The sequence below is a fragment of the Mustelus asterias genome, unplaced genomic scaffold (genome assembly GCF_964213995.1).
Source record: "Mustelus asterias unplaced genomic scaffold, sMusAst1.hap1.1 HAP1_SCAFFOLD_862, whole genome shotgun sequence".
NCBI classification, from domain to species: Eukaryota; Metazoa; Chordata; class Chondrichthyes; order Carcharhiniformes; family Triakidae; genus Mustelus; species Mustelus asterias.
Window position 1 is genome coordinate 130,477 of NW_027590808.1, and position 18,902 is coordinate 149,378.

General features: G+C 52.6%; 1 protein-coding gene across 1 annotated transcript in view; it reads right to left on the reverse strand.

The window, feature by feature from the left end:
* The window catches only part of pitpnab (phosphatidylinositol transfer protein, alpha b), an 86,419-nt gene extending 76,842 nt beyond the window's left edge, over positions 1–9,577 (reverse strand). Inside the window, exon 1 of the mRNA XM_078205624.1 lies at positions 9,509–9,577. Coding sequence (XP_078061750.1) covers positions 9,509–9,528 — 20 coding nt within the window. The 5' untranslated portion in view covers positions 9,529–9,577. The remainder of the gene's footprint in view (positions 1–9,508) is intronic.
* Positions 9,578–18,902: the final 9,325 nt, after the last annotated feature.

Consider the following 18,902-nt stretch of genomic DNA (forward strand, 5'->3'; position numbering starts at 1 on the left):
AGACACAGGATCAGAAATAGGCCATTCAGCCCATCCAGTCTGCTCCGCCATTCAATGAGATTACGACTGATCTGATAAACCTCAACTCCACTTTCCCACCTTATCCCCATAACCCTCGATTCCCTTACTGATTAAAAATCTGTCTGTCTCAGCCTTGAACATACTTAATGACCCAGCCTCTACGGTAAAGAATTCCACAGATTCATGACCCTCTGAGAGAAGAAACTCCTCCTCATCTCTGTCCTCAATGGGTGACCCCCTTACTCTGCAATTAAGCCCCTCCGGTCCTGGCCCACCCACAAAGGGAAATCTCTCAGCATCTATGCCCACATCCCAGCAAGGGATAAAGTGTCTGGCTGGGGAACAAACCCAGAAACCGGGCACTCTGCGCTCAAGGTCCTTCTGACATGGAGAATTTCAGCTCACTTCACATCACAGACTGTCAGAGAGCGCAACATGAAGTAACTTCTTTAATGTTGGAAGCTGTCAGTGTTTAACGAGAGGGTAATCAGACTCAATTTGACACTACGCCAAAGGTGAAATGAAGACAGGTGACTGGTTGGAAGCCGGTTTTAAGAAGCACCTTGGAAGGTGGGATGGAGACAGTGGAGCGACTTGGTGAGGGAATTCCAGAGCTTCGGGCCTTGGGAGTCTAAACTCCAGGCCACCAATATCAAGCGGCAATACCGGGCGGCACGGTAGCACAGTGGTTAGCACTGCTGCTTCACAGCTCCAGGGTCCCGGGTTCGATTCCCAGCTTGGGTCACTGTCTGTGTGGAGTTTGCACATTCTCCTCGTGTCTGCGTGGGTTTCCTCCGGGTGCTCCGGTTTCCTCCCACAGTCCAAAGATGTGCGGGTTAGGTTGATTGGCCAGGTTAAAAATTGTCCCTGAGATGCATAGTTAGAGGGATTAGCGGGTAAATATGTGGGGGTAGGGCCTGGGTGGGATTGTGGTCGGTGCAGACTCGAGGGCCGAATGGCCTCCTTCTGCACTGTAGGGTTTCTGTGAAGTATATCTCTGTGAAGCAATGAATGTGGTTCAGACAAGGGCAGAACTGGAGTAGCACAGACACATCGGAGCATTGGGGGACTGGAGGTTACAGAGACTGGGGCCATGGTGGGATTTGAAAACAAGAATGAGAATTGTGGAATAGAAACAGAGAATGTTGGAAAATCTCAGCAGCTCTGACAGCGTCTGTGGAGAGAGGATAGAGGTGGCGTTCAGAGTCGGACTGACCCTTCGCCAGAATTGTGGTGTTGGTGGCCCAGAGCTGGAGTCTGAAGCAATGACAATGAGCTGGTCACAGCTTCAGTTCGAAAGCCTGGAGATCAGTGGTGTGAGCTGCGGACTTTCAAACCCTCCCACATCCAAGATGAAGTGACTGCGCTGCTTCTGAATCCAGCACAGGTGCTGTTTTACCCCAGGTCTGACCAATAGACAACAAGATAGCATTGCAGCTTTCAAATGGAATTCAGCAATCTTGAAACTGCAACGGTCAAGAAATATGAACAGTAAGAGAATCCCCAGGTTCCTCACCACTCTGATCACAGCTCTCTGCAGTAAACGGACAATCTTATAGGACAGTTAGAAAACAGCTGGCAGACCAATGATTGGACAGCACCAAGGGTCTTGAGAGATCGTTGCTACAACATGCACAATAAGCAAATTATTTTACAGTCAGGAGGCCAGGACGGAGCTACTAAGGCAACATAATTTGCATCATCTTCACACAGGAGCAAGTCCAAAATATCTGATGTTATGGGGAGACTGGCCTGGATTACACTGCTTTAACCCCACTACATAAATTTAAAAAACAACATCTTGGTACCTGAGGAACAATGCTGCCAAGTGATTCCGAGATGCTATTATTTTTCAATTCTTAGGCACCTTATACGTTTGTTACAAATATACCAACGTATAAGAAAATCATCTTAGATTGGAACAGATCACCACACAAGAACTAAACAAGTACAGCACAGGAAGAGGCCATTCGGCCCTCCAAGCCTGTGCTGATCATGATGCCCTAACTAAACCTGGAGATCACATGGTCTGGAATGGGGGGGTGGGGGTGAGTTAATAGGTTGTGATGAACAAAGCATCGTAGCTGTGAGGGACAGCTCGGTGGATAGGATATTAGGATGTAGATAGGCTGGAAAATTGGGCGGGGATCCTGGATTCAGGATTCAATCCTGGACCGGGGAGCGGCGCGGGCTTGGAGGGCCGAAGGGCCTGTTCCTGTGCTGTATTGTTCTTTGTTAAACTAAAAAATAACCTTTCTGCCCTTACTCTTTTCCCTCCCTATTCACGTACCCACCCAGATACGTCTTAAATAACTAGGAGCAGGAATAGGCCTGACCATGGCTGATCTTTTCGTGGACTCAGCTCCACTTACCCGCCCACTCACCATAACCCTTAATTCCTTTACCGTTCAAAAATCTATCTTTGCCCTAAAAACATTCAGTGAGGTAGCCTCAACTGCTTCACTGGGCAGGGAATCACACAGATTCACAACTGTGTGTGAAGTTCCTCCTCAACTCAGTCCTAAATCTGCTCCCCCTTATTTTTAGGCCATACCCCCGAGTTCTAGTTTCACCCACCAGTGGAAACAACTTCCCCGTTTCTACCTTATCTATTCCCTTCATAATCTTATATGTTTCTATAAGATCCCCCCTTCATTCTAAATTCCAATGAGTTTAGCCCCAGTCTACTCAGTCTCTCCTCATAAACCAACCCTTCAACTCCGGAATCAACCTAGTGAATCTGTTGCTAATGGGCCTGCTTCCACCAGCCCCTCTGGCAGTGCGTTCCAGGCACCCACCACTCTGAAAAACTTTCCCTGCACATCTCCATTAAACTTTCCCCCTCTCACCTTGAACCTGTGCTCTTTGTAGTCGACACTTCCACCCTGAGAAAAAGCCTCTGACTATCCACACTGTCTGTGCCTCTCTATAATTTTGTAGACCTCTATCAGGTCTCCCCTCAGCCTCCGTCTTTCCAGTGAAAACAATTCTACTTTATTCAACCTCTCCTCATAGCCAACACCCTCGAGACCAGGCAACATCCTGCTGAACCTTCTTTGCACTCTCTCCAAAGCTTCCACATCCATCTGAGAGTGTGGTGACCAGAACTGCACGCAATTCTCCAAATGCGGCCTAACCAAGGTTTTATATAGCTGCAACATGATTTTCCAACTCTTGTCCTCAATGCCCCGGCTGATGAAAGCAAGCATGCCATATGCCTTCTTAATCACCTTGGCCACCTGTGTTGCCACTTTTAGGGAACTGTGGACCTGCATGCCCAGATCCCTCTGTACGTTAATGTTCCTAAGGGTTCTGCCATTTACAGTACAATTCACACCTAAATTTGATCCTCCAAAATACTTCACCCTCGCATTTGTCCGGATTAAACTCCATCTGCCATTTCTGTGCCCAAGTCTCCAATCTATCTGTATCCTGTTGTATCCTCTGACAATCCCCGGCACCATCAGCAACTCCACCAATCTTCGTGTCATCCACAAACTTACTAATCAGACCACCCACATTTTCCTCCAGATCATTTATATATACTTTAAACAACAGAGGTCCCAGCGCTGAACCCTGCGGAACACCACGAGCTACAGATCTCCATTCTGAAAAACATCCTTCCACCGCTACTCTGTCTTCTATAACCCAGTAAGAGTTTTAACAACACCAGGTTAAAGTCCAACAGGTTTATTTGGTAGCAAATGCCATTAGCTTTTGGAGCGCTGCTCCTTCGTCAGATGGAGTGGAAATCTACTCTCAAACAGTGCACAGAGACACAAAATCAAGTTTCTCCACATCACTTCTATAACCCAGCCAGTTCTGTATCCATCTAGGCAGCCCAACCCGAATCCCATGTGATTTTTAGTTTTTGTACCAGTCTGTCATGTGGGACCTTGTCAAACACCTTACTAAAGTCCACATAAACAGCCCTTCCCTCATCAATTATCCTTGTCACCTCTTCAAAAAAACTCAATCAAGTTGGTGAGACATGACCTTCCCCGTACAAAACCATGCTGCCTGTCACTAACTAGTCCATTTTCCTCCAAGTGTGCATCTATCCTGTCCCTCAGTATCTTCTCCAAAAGCTTCCCCACCACTGACGTCAGGCTCACCGACCTATAACTTCCTGGATTATCCCCGATTCCTTTCTTAAACAAGGGAACAACATTGGCTATTCTCCAGTCCTCTGGAACCTCCCTGTGGTTAAAGAGGATGTGAAGATCTCTGTTAAGGCCCCAGCTATTTCTCCCCTTGCCTCCCGCAGTAACCTGGGATCGATCCCATCCGGCCCCGGGGATTTGTCTATCTTAATCCAATTTAGGATACTCAACACTTCCTCCTTCGATATATGGACATTATTTAGAGTGCTCACACACCTATCCCTGACCTCAACATCCGTCATGTCCTTCTTCTTGGTGAATAATGGACAATACTGGTGAATAATCCACTAGCACAGGTACAAATATTCAACAGTAAATACAGAGAGGTTCCCAGCCCCACCACACAACCCTTCACACAGATGGCAACTGGAGCTTTGGTCGTTTTAAACGATGGGGTGAGATTGGGAAAAGTCATTGGTAGAAAATGGATTTTCCCACACCAATCCTCACTCAGTGCTGCTGGCTAACACAGCCCTGGGACAGCTAAACACTGCCTGTCTTGTGACGTATTTAAATTCAGAAGCTTCGGAAACACAAAATAATTCAGCCACCCTTTTGTGAGAATGTTCCGAAAACTAAGCAAAAACATCTTCACCCTACCCCAGCATGGTGGCAGAGTGGTTAGCACTGCTGCCTCCAGGGACTCAGGTTCAATTCCCAGCTTCAGGTGACTGCGTGGAGTCTGCACTTTCTCCGTGTCTGCGTGGGTTTCCTCCGGGTGCTCCAGTTTCCTCCCACAAAGATGTGCAGGTTAGGTGGATTGGTCACACTAAACTTCCCCTTAGGGTCCTATGATGTGTAGGTTAGCCGGGTAAATGTGTGGGGTTCCAGGAATAGGGCGGCACGGTAGCGCAGTGGTTAGCACTGCTGCTTCACAGCTCCAGGGTCCCGGGTTCGATTCCCGGCTCGGGTCACTGTCTGTGTGGAGTTTGCACATTCTCCTCGTGTCTGCGTGGGTTTCCTCCGGGTGCTCCGGTTTCCTCCCACAGTCCAAAGATGTGCGTGTTAGGTTGATTGGCCAGGTTAAAAATTGCCCCTTAGAATCCTAAAATGCGTAGGTTAGAGGGATTAGCGGGTAAATATGAGGGGGTAGGGCCTGGGTGGGATTGTGGTCGGTGCAGACTCGATGGGCTGAATGGCCTCCTTCTGCACTGTGGGGTTTCTATGATTTCTATGAGTAAGATGCTCTGTCGGAGAGTTGATGCAGACTCGATGTATCAAACGGCCTGCTTCTGCACTGTAGGGGTTCTATGATGATTCTAATCTTTGCCTCTCTTTTAACCCAAAAGAAATCACCTTCAACGCTGAGTAAGATCCAATAGTGGGATAGAAAGAAATCAGCAAAGTCCTTTGTGTGTGTATCAGCCATCTATACTGTTCTCTACAAACTGAGTGGGACTCAGAGCACCTGTACTTCATCGACTCAGCACGATGGCCCCTGTGTTGACCTATGCGAGATGATAGTGAAAGTCTTCCAGTGAGTCGCACTCCCCTGCCCCCTGCCCTCTCACACTTGTCACTATTCACCCCCATCCATTTGGAAAGTGATTATTGAGTCTGCTTCCAGCACCCTGTCAGACACCACCTCCCCGATCACAACAACTCCGAGAGAGAAAATGTCCTCATCTTCCCCCAATTGTCTTCATTCAGGTTTCCTGCTTACCGAACACTGCAAACTACTGCTCCATATTCACTCCATCAAAAAACATCATGATATTAAACAGTGCTATCCAATCTTCAAGAGGACAATTTTTAATATAACCACTGTCTAACTTCCAATGTTTCCCAGGGGTATGGGTGTGAGTGTGAGTGTGAGTGAGTGGTGAACACACACCCAGAGAAATACAACATCTCCCCAGCTAACTAATACACACACAATCACTCGGGTACGAGGGTGGGAGATGGGGGCGCGGGGACGGGGAGGGGAGACGAGAGGGCGGTCGGGGGCGTGCAGAGGGGAGGTGAGGGAGGGTTGGTGAGAGGGAGGGTCTTTGGGAGGGGCTTGAGGGTTTTTTTGGGGGAGTTGGGGTAAAGGTTTGGGCTGGTGGTTGGGTGAGTGAGGGGTGGGTGAAGGGGGGGTTATTGGGAGGTGGGTGTGAGGGGGGTGTTATTGGGGGGTGGGTGTGGGGGGGGTGTTATTGGGGGGTGGGTGTGAGGGGGTGTTATTGGGGGGTGGGCGTGAGGGGGTGTTATTGGGGGGTGGGCGTGAGGGGGTGTTATTGGGGGGTGGGTGTGAGGGGGGTTATTGGAGGGTGGGTGTGAGGGGGGGTTATTGGGGGGTGGGTGTGAGGGGGGGTTATTGGGGGGTGGGTGTGAGGGGGAGTTATTGGGGGTGGGTGTGAGGGGGAGTTATTGGGGGGTGGGTGTGAGGGGGAGTTATTGGGGGGTGGGTGTGAGGGGGGGTTATTGGGGGTGAGGGGGTGTTATTGGGGGTGGGTGTGAGGGGGGGTTATTGGGGGGTGGGTGTGAGGGGGGGTTATTGGGGGGTGGGTGTGAGGGGGGGTTATTGGGGGGTGGGTGTGAGGGGGACCATTGGGGGGTGGGTGTGAGCGGGGGAGTTATTGGGGGGTGGGTGTGAGCGGGGGTGTTATTGGGGGGTGGGTGCGAGCGGGGGTGTTATTGGGGGGTGGGTGCGAGGGGGGGTGTTATTGGGGGGTGGGTGTGAGGGGGGGTGTTATTGGGGGAGGGGGTGTTATTGGGGGGGTGGGTGTGAGGGGGTGGGTGTGAGGGGGTGTTATTGGGGGGTGGGTGTGAGGGGGTGTTATTGGGGGGTGAGTGTGAGGGGGTGTTATTGGGGGGTGGGCGTGAGGTGGTGTTATTGGGGGGTGGGCGTGAGGGGGTGTTATTGGGGGGTGGGCGTGAGGGGGTGTTATTGGGGGGTGGGCGTGAGGGGGTGTTATTGGGGGGTGGGCGTGAGGGGGTGTTATTGGGGGGTGGGCGTGAGGGGGTGTTATTGGGGGGTGGGCGTGAGGGGGTGTTATTGGGGGGTGGGCGTGAGGGGGTGTTATTGGGGGGTGGGCGTGAGGGGGTGTTATTGGGGGGTGGGCGTGAGGGGGTGTTATTGGGGGGTGGGCGTGAGGGGGTGTTATTGGGGGGTGGGCGTGAGGGGGTGTTATTGGGGGGTGGGCGTGAGGGGGTGTTATTGGGGGGTGGGCGTGAGGGGGTGTTATTGGGGGGTGGGCGTGAGGGGGTGTTATTGGGGGGTGGGCGTGAGGGGGTGTTATTGGGGGGTGGGCGTGAGGGGGTGTTATTGGGGGGTGGGCGTGAGGGGGTGTTATTGGGGGGTGGGCGTGAGGGGGTGTTATTGGGGGGTGGGCGTGAGGGGGTGTTATTGGGGGGTGGGCGTGAGGGGGTGTTATTGGGGGGTGGGCGTGAGGGGGTGTTATTGGGGGGTGGGCGTGAGGGGGTGTTATTGGGGGGTGGGCGTGAGGGGGTGTTATTGGGGGGTGAGCGTGAGGGGGTGTTATTGGGGGGTGGGCGTGAGGGGGTGTTATTGGGGGGTGGGCGTGAGGGGGTGTTATTGGGGGGTGGGCGTGAGGGGGTGTTATTGGGGGGTGGGCGTGAGGGGGTGTTATTGGGGGGAGGGGGTGTTATTGGGGGGTGGGCGTGAGGGGGTGTTATTGGGGGGTGGGCGTGAGGGGGTGTTATTGGGGGGTGGGCGTGAGGCGGTGTTATTGGGGGGTGGGCGTGAGGCGGTGTTATTGGGGGGTGGGCTTGAGGGGGTGTTATTGGGGGGTGGGCGTGAGGGGGTGTTATTGGGGGGTGGGCGTGAGGGGGTGTTATTGGGGGGTGGGCGTGAGGGGGTGTTATTGGGGGGTGGGCGTGAGGGGGTGTTATTGGAGGGTGGGTGTGAGGGGGGGTTATTGGGGGGTGGGCGTGAGGGGGTGTTATTGGGGGGTGGGCGTGAGGGGGTGTTATTGGGGGGTGGGCGTGAGAGGGGGTTATTGGAGGGTGGGTGTGAGGGGGGGTTATTGGAGGGCAGGCGCGAGGGCGGGTTATTGGGGGGCGGGCGCGAGGGGGGTTATTGGGGGTGGGCACGAGGGGGGGTTATTGGGGGGTGGGCACGAGGGGGGGTTATTGGGGGGTGGGCACGAGGGGGGGTTATTGGGGGGTGGGCACGAGGGGGGGTTATTGGGGGGTGGGCACGAGGGGGGGTTATTGGGGGTTGGGCACGAGGGGGGGTTATTGGGGGGTGGGCACGAGGGGGGGTTATTGGGGGGTGGGCACGAGGGGGGGTTATTGGGGGGTGGGCACGAGGGGGGGTTATTGGGGGGTGGGCACGAGGGGGGGTTATTGGGGGGTGGGCACGAGGGGGGGTTATTGGGGGGTGGGCACGAGGGGGGGTTATTAGGGGGTGGGCACGAGGGGGGTTCTTGGGGGGTGAGCGCGAGGGGGGTTCGCGCGAGGGAGTGTTATTGGGGGGTGAGCGCGAGGGGTTGTTATTGGGGGGTGGGCGTGAGGGGTTGTTATTGGGGGGTGGGCGTGAGGGGTTGTTATTGGGGGGTGGGCGTGAGGGGTTGTTATTGGGGGGTGGGCGTGAGGGGGGTTATTGGGGGGGTGGGCATGAGGGGGGTTATTGGGGGGGTGGGCGTGAGGGGGGTTATTGGGGGGGGGTGGGTGTGAGGGAGGTTATTGGGGGGGGTGGGTGTGAGGGGGAGGTTATTGGGGGGGGTGGGTGTGAGGGGGGAGGTTATTGGGGGGTGGGTGTGAGGGGGGTTATTGGGGGGGTGGGTGTGAGGGGGTTATTGGGGGGGGTGGGTGTGAGGGGGTTATTGGGGGGGGTGGGTGTGAGGGGGGTTATTGGGGGGGTGGGTGTGAGGGGGGTTATTGGGGGGGTGGGTGTGAGGGGGGTTATTGGGGGGGTGGGTGTGAGGGGGGTTATTGGGGGGGTGGGTGTGAGGGGGGTTATTGGGGGGGTGGGTGTGAGGGGGGTTATTGGGGGGGTGGGTGTGAGGGGGGTTATTGGGGGGGTGGGTGTGAGGGGGGTTATTGGGGGGGGTGGGTGTGAGGGGGGTGGGTGTGAGGGGGGTGGGTGTGAGGGGGGTGGGTGTGAGGGGGGTGGGTGTGAGGGGGGTGGGTGTGAGGGGGTTATTGGGGGGGGTGGGTGTGAGGGGGGTGGGTGTGAGGGGGGTGGGTGTGAGGGGGGTGGGTGTGAGGGGGGGGTTATTTGGAGGGGTGTTTAATTGGGGGGGGGGGGTGGTTTACTCACAATTCCTGGACCAGCTCCATGCTCCGGGTTGGGGTGTCTGGGGCGGGGGGTGGGGTTTATTGGGGGGGGGGGGGGGGGGGTTAAGGGGTATTTAATGGGGGCGGGGGTCACTCACAATTCCTTGATGAGCACCATCCTCCGGCGCTGCCTCCTCCCGACTGGAGCCACGGGGCGGAGCTGCGTCATCACCCGGCAACCGGCGTCATGACATCACCGCCCAGCGCCTCATCATTATTCATGAGCCGCGCACACGTCATCCAGAATATTGAATAGGGTCTTAAAGGGACACCTCCCCAATCTCATCTCAGCAATGAATGTGGTGGGGTTGGGGTGGTATCTGGTTTAGCTTGAGGGTATCTGGGTTGTGTTGGGGGTATCTGCATTGGTTTGGAGGTATCTGGGTATGGATAGGGGGTATTTGGGGTTGGGGGTGTCTGGGTTGGGTTGGGGGTATCTGGGTTGGATTGGGGGTATCTGTGTTGAATTGAAGGTATCTGGGTTGGGGTGTCTGAGTTGGGTTGGGGTATCTGTGTTGGGGGTATCTGTTGGATTGGGGGTATCTGGGTTGGATTGGGGTTATCTGGGTTGGGTTGGGGGTGGCTGAGTTGGGGGTATCGAGGTTGGTTGGGAGTGTCTGGGTTGGGAGTGTCTGGGTTGGGGGTTTCTGGGTTGGGGGTATCTGGGTTGGGAGTGTCTGGGTTGGGGGTTTCTGGGTTGGGGGTATCTGGGTTGGGGGTGTTTGGGTTGGATTGGGGAGATCTGGGTTGGATAGGGGGTATCTGGATTGGAGGTATCTGGGTTGGATTTGGGGTATCTGGGTTGGGGGTATCTGCGTTGGGGGTATCTGGGTTGGTTGAGTTGGGAATATCTGGGTTGGGTTGAGGGTATCTGGGTTCGGTTAGGGGATATCTGGGTTGGTTTGAGGGTATTTAGGTTGGTTGGGTTGGGGGTATCTGGGTTTGGTTAGGGGGTATCTGGGTTGGTTTGAGGGTATTTAGGTTGGGGGTATCTGGGTTGGGGGTATCTGGGTTGGGGGTATCTGGGTTGGGGGTGTGTTTATTTGAAGGGTGAGGGGATTGAATGTTGCTGCATCTGGTGAGATGGTTTCCCCATTGAAGAACAAACATCTCTTGACACAAAGTCTTTTTTTGCAGCAGTAATTGAGGCTGGGAGAACTGTGCACTTGGCCACACCGCCAACAGCCAGCCGCAGCATTGAAAGAGGCGTCATGACTCCGCAGCAATCCATAGCAGCCATTGCTGCCTTTGAGGACATGATCCCAAATCCACGTCTCACTGAAGTCACGAGCCAGAGTTTGGGAAGTTCTGCAGTAAGTAATCGGGATTGGTTCAGTGATCTAACCATTCAATTATCGTTGTTTTCCTATAAATAGTCAAGTTGCATCTTCCTGCACAATCATTCTTCATTGCTAGTTTTTATTGATTTGATCTTATTACAGACCCCCTCTCCAGGGAAAGCACTGTGACTGCCTGGCCCGAGTACAGGCAAGCACTGAGATTTGGTTCATGTTTCGAGGATCATCTGCACCAAACTCACAGCATCCACCGTGCTCAGAGGAAGACCCGAGGTTCCATAGCTGCAGAAGGTCCCCCCCAGGCACCAACAACCACAACATGAGCTACCAGTTCATTGACAACCACACCAACCCTGCATCAGACTCTTCAACCAACACATGACCCATTGTCAGAGGCGATGATGAAAGTTGTTTTATTCACTTGTGGGACATGGGTGTCGCTGGCTCTCCAGCATTTATTGCTCATCCCTAGTTGCCCTTGAACTGAGTGGCTTGCTAGGCCGTTTCAGAGGGTCAGCCACATCGCTGCAGCTCTGGAGTCAAATAAGGCCAGACCGGGTAAGGAAGGCAGATTTCCTTCCCTACTTTATTACAAGTAGGCTTATATTAACATTGCAATGAAGTTACTGTGAAAATCCCCTAGTCACTATACTCTGGCACCTGTGCGGGTACACTGAGGGAGAATTTAGCACGGCCAATGCACCTAACCAGCATGTCTTTCCGACTATGGGAGGAAACCGGAGCACCTGGAGGAAACCCACGCAGACATGGGGAGAACGTGCAGACTCCGCACAGACAGTGACCTAAGTCAGGAATTGAACCTGGGTCCCTGGTGCTGTGAGGCAGCAGTGCTAACCACTGTGCCACCGTGTTGCCCATCTTTCCCGAAAGGACATTAATGAACCAGATGGGTTTTTCCTGATAATCGGCAATGGTTTCATGGTTTAGAACATAGAACATAGAACAGTACAGCACAGGACAGGCCCTTCGGCCCACGATGTTGTGCCGAGCTTTATCTGAAACCAAGATCAAGCTATCCCACTCCCTATCATCCTGGTGTGCTCCATGTGCCTATCCAATAACCGCTTAAATGTTCCTAAAGTGTCTGACTCCACTATCACTGCAGGCAGTCCATTCCACACCCCAACCACTCTCTGCGTAAAGAACCTACCTCTGATATCCTTCCTATATCTCCCACCACGAACCCTATAGTTATGCCCCCTTGTAATAGCTCCATCCACCCGAGGCAATAGTCCTTGAACGTTCACTCTATCTATCCCCTTCATCATTTTATAAACCTCTATTAAGTCTCCCCTCAGCCTCCTCCGCTCCAGAGAGAACAGCCCTAGCTCCCTCAACCTTTCCTCATAAGACCTACCCTCCAAACCAGGCAGCATCCTGGTAAATCTCCTCTGCACTCTTTCCAGCGCTTCCACATCCTTCTTATAGTGAGGTGACCAGAACTGCACACAATATTCCAAATGTGGTCTCACCAAGGTCCTGTACAGTTGCAGCATAACCCCACGGCTCTTAAACTCCAACCCCCTGTTAATAAAAGCTAACACACTATAGGCCCTCTTCACAGCTCTATCCACTTGAGTGGCAACCTTTAGAGATCTGTGGATATGGACCCCAAGATCTCTCTGTTCCTCCACAGTCTTCAGAACCCTACCTTTGACCCTGTAATCCACATTTAAATTAGTCCTACCAAAATGAATCACCTCACATTTATCAGGGTTAAACTCCATTTGCCATTTTTCAGCCCAGCTCTGCATCCTATCTATGTCTCTTTGCAGCCTACAACAGCCCTCCACCTCATCCACTACTCCACCAATCTTGGTGTCATCAGCAAATTTACTGATCCACCCTTCAGCCCCCTCCTCTAAGTCATTAATAAAAATCACAAATAGCAGAGGACCAAGCACTGATCCCTGTGGCACTCCGCTAGCAACCTGCCTCCAGTCCGAAAATTTTCCATCCACCACCACCCTCTGTCTTCGATCAGACAGCCAGTTGCCTATCCAATCGGCCAACTTTCCCTCTATCCCACACCTCCTCACTTTCATCATAAGCTGACCATGGGGGACCTTATCAAACGCCTTACTAAAATCCATGTATATGACATCAACTGCCCTACCTTCATCAACACACTTAGTTACCTCCTCAAAAAATTCTATCAAATTTGTGAGGCACGACTTGCCCTTCACAAATCCGTGCTGACTATCCCGGATTAATCCGCATCTTCCTAAATGGTTGTAAATCCCATCCCTAAGGACCTTTTCCATCAATTTACCAACCACCGAAGTAAGACTAACCGGTCTATAATTACCAGGGTCATTTCTATTCCCTTTCTTAAACAGAGGAACAACATTCGCCACTCTCCAGTCCTCTGTCACCATCCCCGTGGACAGCGAGGACCCAAAGATCAAAGATCAAAGCCAAATCTCATCCCTTGGTTTATTTTCATTTATTACAAATATTTTTTATTGAATTCAAATTCCATCATCTGCCCTGGTGGGATTTGAACCCGGGTCCCCAGAACATTAGCTGGGTTTCTGGATTAATAGTCCAGCGATAATACCACGAGGCCATCACCTCCCTTTTGCGTATTTGTAGCGTGGATGTACTGAGTAACATTAACTCTCACCACCATTTCATTTGGTCCCTCCACAGACACGGTTGACAGAATTCCTTTGGCGTTGGGGTTTTGCAGGAGACTGAGGGACAGTGAAGCACAGACATGGGGCCACGGTTCCTGCTGGGATGGATTGCAGGGAGGTCTCTGTGAGGGTATGATGTGGCTGTGTGGGTTACAGACTCGGTGGGGGACAGTGTCCCCTTGACTCACTCTGTAATTAGCGTTTTCAGGAAGAGAGTGGCATAGACCAGGCTTCCTCTCTGACTCTCGATGCCACTTAGCTCTTTCTGATGGTGCCAATACCAAACACTAACATCTCTCAATTCTGCTGAGAACACAATCAAAGTTGACATTTCTAACTGAGACCAGGTTGAATTTCGATAGACTTTCCTCTTCAATCCAAATTTCCTTTCTTTAGATGTGAATTGAGGCAGTGATACCACAGCAGCTGCTTCCACACGCGGTCAAATACAACCCCACCCATACCTTCCCCCTGCCCCCAATTCCCCATACTCATCCACTCACCCCCTCACCTATCCTCACCTTGACCGTCTGATAGTGCGGCACTCCCTCAGTACTGACCCTCTGACAGTGCAGCACTCCCTCAGTACTGACCCTCTGACAGTGCGGCACTCCCTCAGTACTGACCCTCTGACAGTGCAGCACTCCCTCAGTACTGACCCTCTGACAATGCGACACTTCCTCAGTACTGACCCTCTGACAGTGCAGCACTCCCTCAGTACTGACCCACTGACAGTGCGGCACTCCCTCAGTACTGACCCTCTGACAATGCGGCACTTCCTCAGTACTGACCCTCTGACAGTGTGGTACTCCCTCAGCACTGACCCTCTGACAGTGCAGCACTCCCTCAGCACTGACCCTCTGACAGTGCGGCACTCCCTCAGCACTGACCCTCTGACAGTGCGGCACTCCCTCAGCACTGACCCTCTGACAGTGCGGCACTCCCTCAGTACTGATCCTCTGACAGTGCGGCACTCCCTCAGCACTGACCCTCTGACAGTGCGGCACTTCCTCAGCACTGACCCTCTGACAGTGCGGCACTCCCTCAGCACTGACCCTCTGACAGTGCGGCACTCCCTCAGCACTGACCCTCTGACAGTGCGGCACTCCTTCAGCACTGACCCTCTGACAGTGCGGCACTCCCTCAGTACTGACCCTCTGACAGTGCAGCACTCCCTCAGTACTGACCCTCTGACAGTGCGGCACTCCCTCAGTACTGACCCTCTGACAATGCGGAACTTCCTCAGTACTGACCCTCTGACAGTGTGGTACTCCCTCAGTACTGAATCTCTGACAGTGCAGCACTCCCTCAGTACTGACCCTCTGACAGTGCGGCACTCCCGCAGCACTGACCCTCTGACAGTGCGGCACTCCCTCAGCACTGACCCTCTGACAGTGCGGCACTCCCTCAGCACTGACCCACTGACAGTGCGGCACTCCCTCAGCACTGACCCACTGACAGTGCGGCACTCCTTCAGCACTGACCCTCTGACAGTGCGGCACTCCCTCAGTACTGACCCTCTGACAGTGCGGCACTCCCTCAGTACTGACCCTCTGACAGTGCGGCACTCCCTCAGTACTGACCCTCTGACAGTGCGGCACTCCCTCAGTACTGACCCTCTGACAGTGCGGCACTCCCTCAGCACTGACCCACTGACAGTGCGGCACTCCTTCAGCACTGACCCTCTGACAGTGCGGCACTCCCTCAGTACTGACCCTCTGACAGTGCAGCACTCCCTCAGTACTGACCCTCTAACAGTGTGGCACTCCCTCAGCACTGACCCTCTGACAGTGCAGCACTCCCTCAGCACTGAGCCTCTGACAGTGCGGCGCTCCCTCAGTACTGACCCTCTGACAGTGCGGCACTCCCTCAGTACTGACCCTCTGACAGTGCGGCACTCCCTCAGTACTGACCCTCTGACAGTGCGGCACTCCCTCAGTACTGACCCTCTGACAGTGCGGCACTCCCTCAGCACTGACCCTCTGACAGTGCGGCACTCCCTCAGCACTGACCCTCTGACAGTGCGGCGCTCCCTCAGTACTGACCCTCTGACAGTGCGGCACTCCCTCAGTACTGACCCTCTGACAGTGCGGCACTCCCTCAGTACTGACCCTCTGACAGTGCGCCACTCCCTCAGTACTGACCCTCTGACAGTGCGGCACTCCCTCAGCACTGACCCTCTGACAGTGCGGCACTCCCTCAGCACTGACCCTCTGACAGTGCGGCACTCCCTCAGCACTGACCCTCTGACAGTGCGGCACTCCCTCAGTACTGACCCTCTGATAGTGCGGCACTCCCTCAGCACTGACCCTTTGACAGTGCGGCACTCCCTCAGTACTGACCCTCTGACAGTGCGGCACTCCCTCAGTACTGACCCTCTGACAGTGCGGCACTCCCTCAGCACTGACCCTCTGACAGTGCGGCGCTCCCTCAGTACTGACCCTCTGACAGTGCGGCACTCCCTCAGCACTGACCCTCTGACAGTGCGGCGCTCCCTCAGCACTGACCCTCTGACAGTGCGGCACTCCCTCAGTACTGACCCTCTGACAGTGCGGCACTCCCTCAGTACTGACCCTCTGACAGTGCGTCACTCCCTCAGCACTGACCCTCTGACAGTGTGGCGCTCCCTCAGTACTGACCCTCTGACAGTGCGGCACTCCCTCAGTGACTGTTGTGGTGATTTGTACTGATTGCCCCTTTAAGGGTGACACAGCAGAGGAAGGGTCCTGGCTCAGGGATTAATTGATGCTCAGAGTGTTTAATCACCTCACGAGGCTGCTGGTTTGTGATTAATAAATCCTTTGGCATTCACAGATGTGAAAGTGCATCATTACAACTGTTGAGGCAATAGCTACCCTGTGGGTAGAGTCAGTGAGAAGCCTGTAGCTCTGGTAGTTTATAGTTTATCTGCTTGTTGTGTGTGGGGTTGTTGCCTTTGGGAAACACATCCTCCCAAAGCTTGCTCAGCCTCCCGGAACCCCGGCTGTGTAACGCTGTCACAGCCAGCTACTGCCCACTGCTGGTGAGTGTGTGTCAGTGACAGGGTCTCTGCTCATCTTCACACTGTCCCGACAACTCATTCTCCCCCCTGCTCCCCTGATAGATTCTTGTTCCTCTGTCATGAAACCCTTCATGTGTCTGACTGTCACAGGAAAAATGTTGTGTTCACAGGCAGAGTGTGGCTGTCGGAGGCACCAGACACCGACAGTGATAAACTGGAACTGATCCCAACCTGCTTATGTTCAAACATTTAATTAGCGAGAACGCAATGTCTTCAGATTCCTTTCCTGTGCTGGGTCACCTACTCCTCTGCTACATATATGTATTTTTAATCAGTGCTAGGGTGTGGGTGTCGCTGGCTCGGCCAGCATTTATTGCCCATCCTTAAATACCCTTCAGGAGGTGATGGTGAGCTGTCTTCCTGAACCGTTGCAGTCCCTAGGGTGTAGGTACACCCAAACTGCAGAGGTGATGTTGGGAATGGCAATAAACAGGCAATCAGAGATGCGTGTGATAAGGGAATATCGGTGATCATGGGTGAGTTTAATCTGCTCATAGATCGGACAAATCAAATTAGCCACAATGGCGTAGAGGAGGAATTCCTGGAGTGTTTACAGGATGGTTTTCTTAACCAATATGTGGAGGAACCAACTAGAGAGCAGGCCATCTTAGACTGGGTACTGTGTAATGAGAAGGGAATCATTGCCAATCGAGCTGTATGAGACCCCTTGGGGCTGAGTGACCATAACATGATAGAATTTTTTATCAAGGTGGAGAGTGAAGGAGTTGATTGGAAGACATAGAACATAGAACATTACAGCGCAGTACAGGCCCTTCGGCCCTCGATGTTGCGCCGACCACTGAAACCAATCTAAAGCCCCTCTAACCTACACTATTCCAATATCATCCATATGTTTATCCAATGACCATTTAAATGGCCTTAATGTTGGCGAGTCCACTACTGTTGCAGGCAGGGCATTCCACATCCTTACTACTCTCTGAGTGAAGAACCTACCTCTGACATCTGTCCTATATCTATCACCCCTCAATTTAAAGCTATGTCCCCTCTAGGATGCTGAATCTTAATAAAGGAAACTGTGAGGATATGGGGCGTGAGTTGCTCTGGATAGATTGGGGAGAGTTGCTTAAAGGGATGCCAGTGGATAAACAATGGCAAACATTCAAGGAACGCATGGGGGAACTGCAGCAACTGTTTATTCCTGTCTGGCACAAAAACAGAATGGGTAAGAGGGCCAATCCATGGCTTACAAAGGATATTAGAGAGAGTATCCGATCCCAGGAAGAAGCACACAGATTGGCCGAGAAAAATAATAGGTCTGAGGATTGGGAGCAGTTTAGAATTCAGCAAAGAAGGACCAAGGGATTGATTACGAAGGTTAAAATACAGGATGAAAGTAAGTTTGCAGTGAACATAAAGACTGACACTAGGAGTTTCTGTAGATACGTGAAGAGAAAGAGGTTGATGAAGACAAATGTAGGTCCCCTACAGACAGAAATGGGAAAATGTATAATAGGGGACAGAAAAATGGCCGAGCAACTGAACACATACTTTGGTTCTGTCTTCACAAAAGAGGACACAAATCAGATGCCAGAAATGTTGGAGAATGGAAGATTTAGTGCGAGGGAAGAACTGAGGGAGATCAATATTAGTAGAGAAATGGTGCTGGGAATATTGATGGGATTGAAGGTGGATAAATCCCCAGGGCCTGATAATCTACATCTCAGGGTTCTTAAGGAAGTGGCTCTAGAAATAGTGGATTCATTGATGGTTATCTTCCAGGATTCTATAGACATTGGAACAGTCCCTGCAGATTGGAGGGTAGCGAATGTCACTCCAATATTCAAAAAGGGAGGTAGAGAGAAAACAGGGAATTATAGACCAGTAAGCTTAACATCGGTAGTGGGGAAAATTCTCGATTCCATTGTCAAGGACTTTATAGCGGAGCATTTAGAAAGCAGTGGCAGGATCAGACAGAGTCAGCATGGATTTATGAAGGGGAAATCATGCTTGACAAATCTGTTGAAACAGACCTCAGACTTTTGTATCTTTTTCCCAACGGAAGAAGGTGGAAGGGAGAATGTCTGGGGTGCGTGGGTCCTTAATTATGCTGGCTGCTTTTCCAAGGCAGCGGGAAGTGTAGACAGAGTCAATGGATGGGAGGCTGGTTTGCGTGATGGATTGGGCTACATTCACAACCTTTTGTAGTTCCTTGCGGTCTTGGGCAGAGCAGGAGCCATACCAAGCTGTGATACAACCAGAAAGGATGCTTCTATGGTGCATCTGTAAAAGTTGGTGAGAGTTGTAGCTGACATGCCAAATTTCCTTAGTCTTCAGAGAAAGTAGAGGTGTTGGTGGGCTTTCTTCACTATAGTGTCGGCATGGGGGGACCAGGACAGGTTGTTGGTGATCCGGACACCCAAAAATGTGAAGCTCTCGATTGAAGCAATTGCATAATTTACTACGTATGAACCAGTCATGGGACTGGACAACAGAGTGTGAGAAATCATACAAG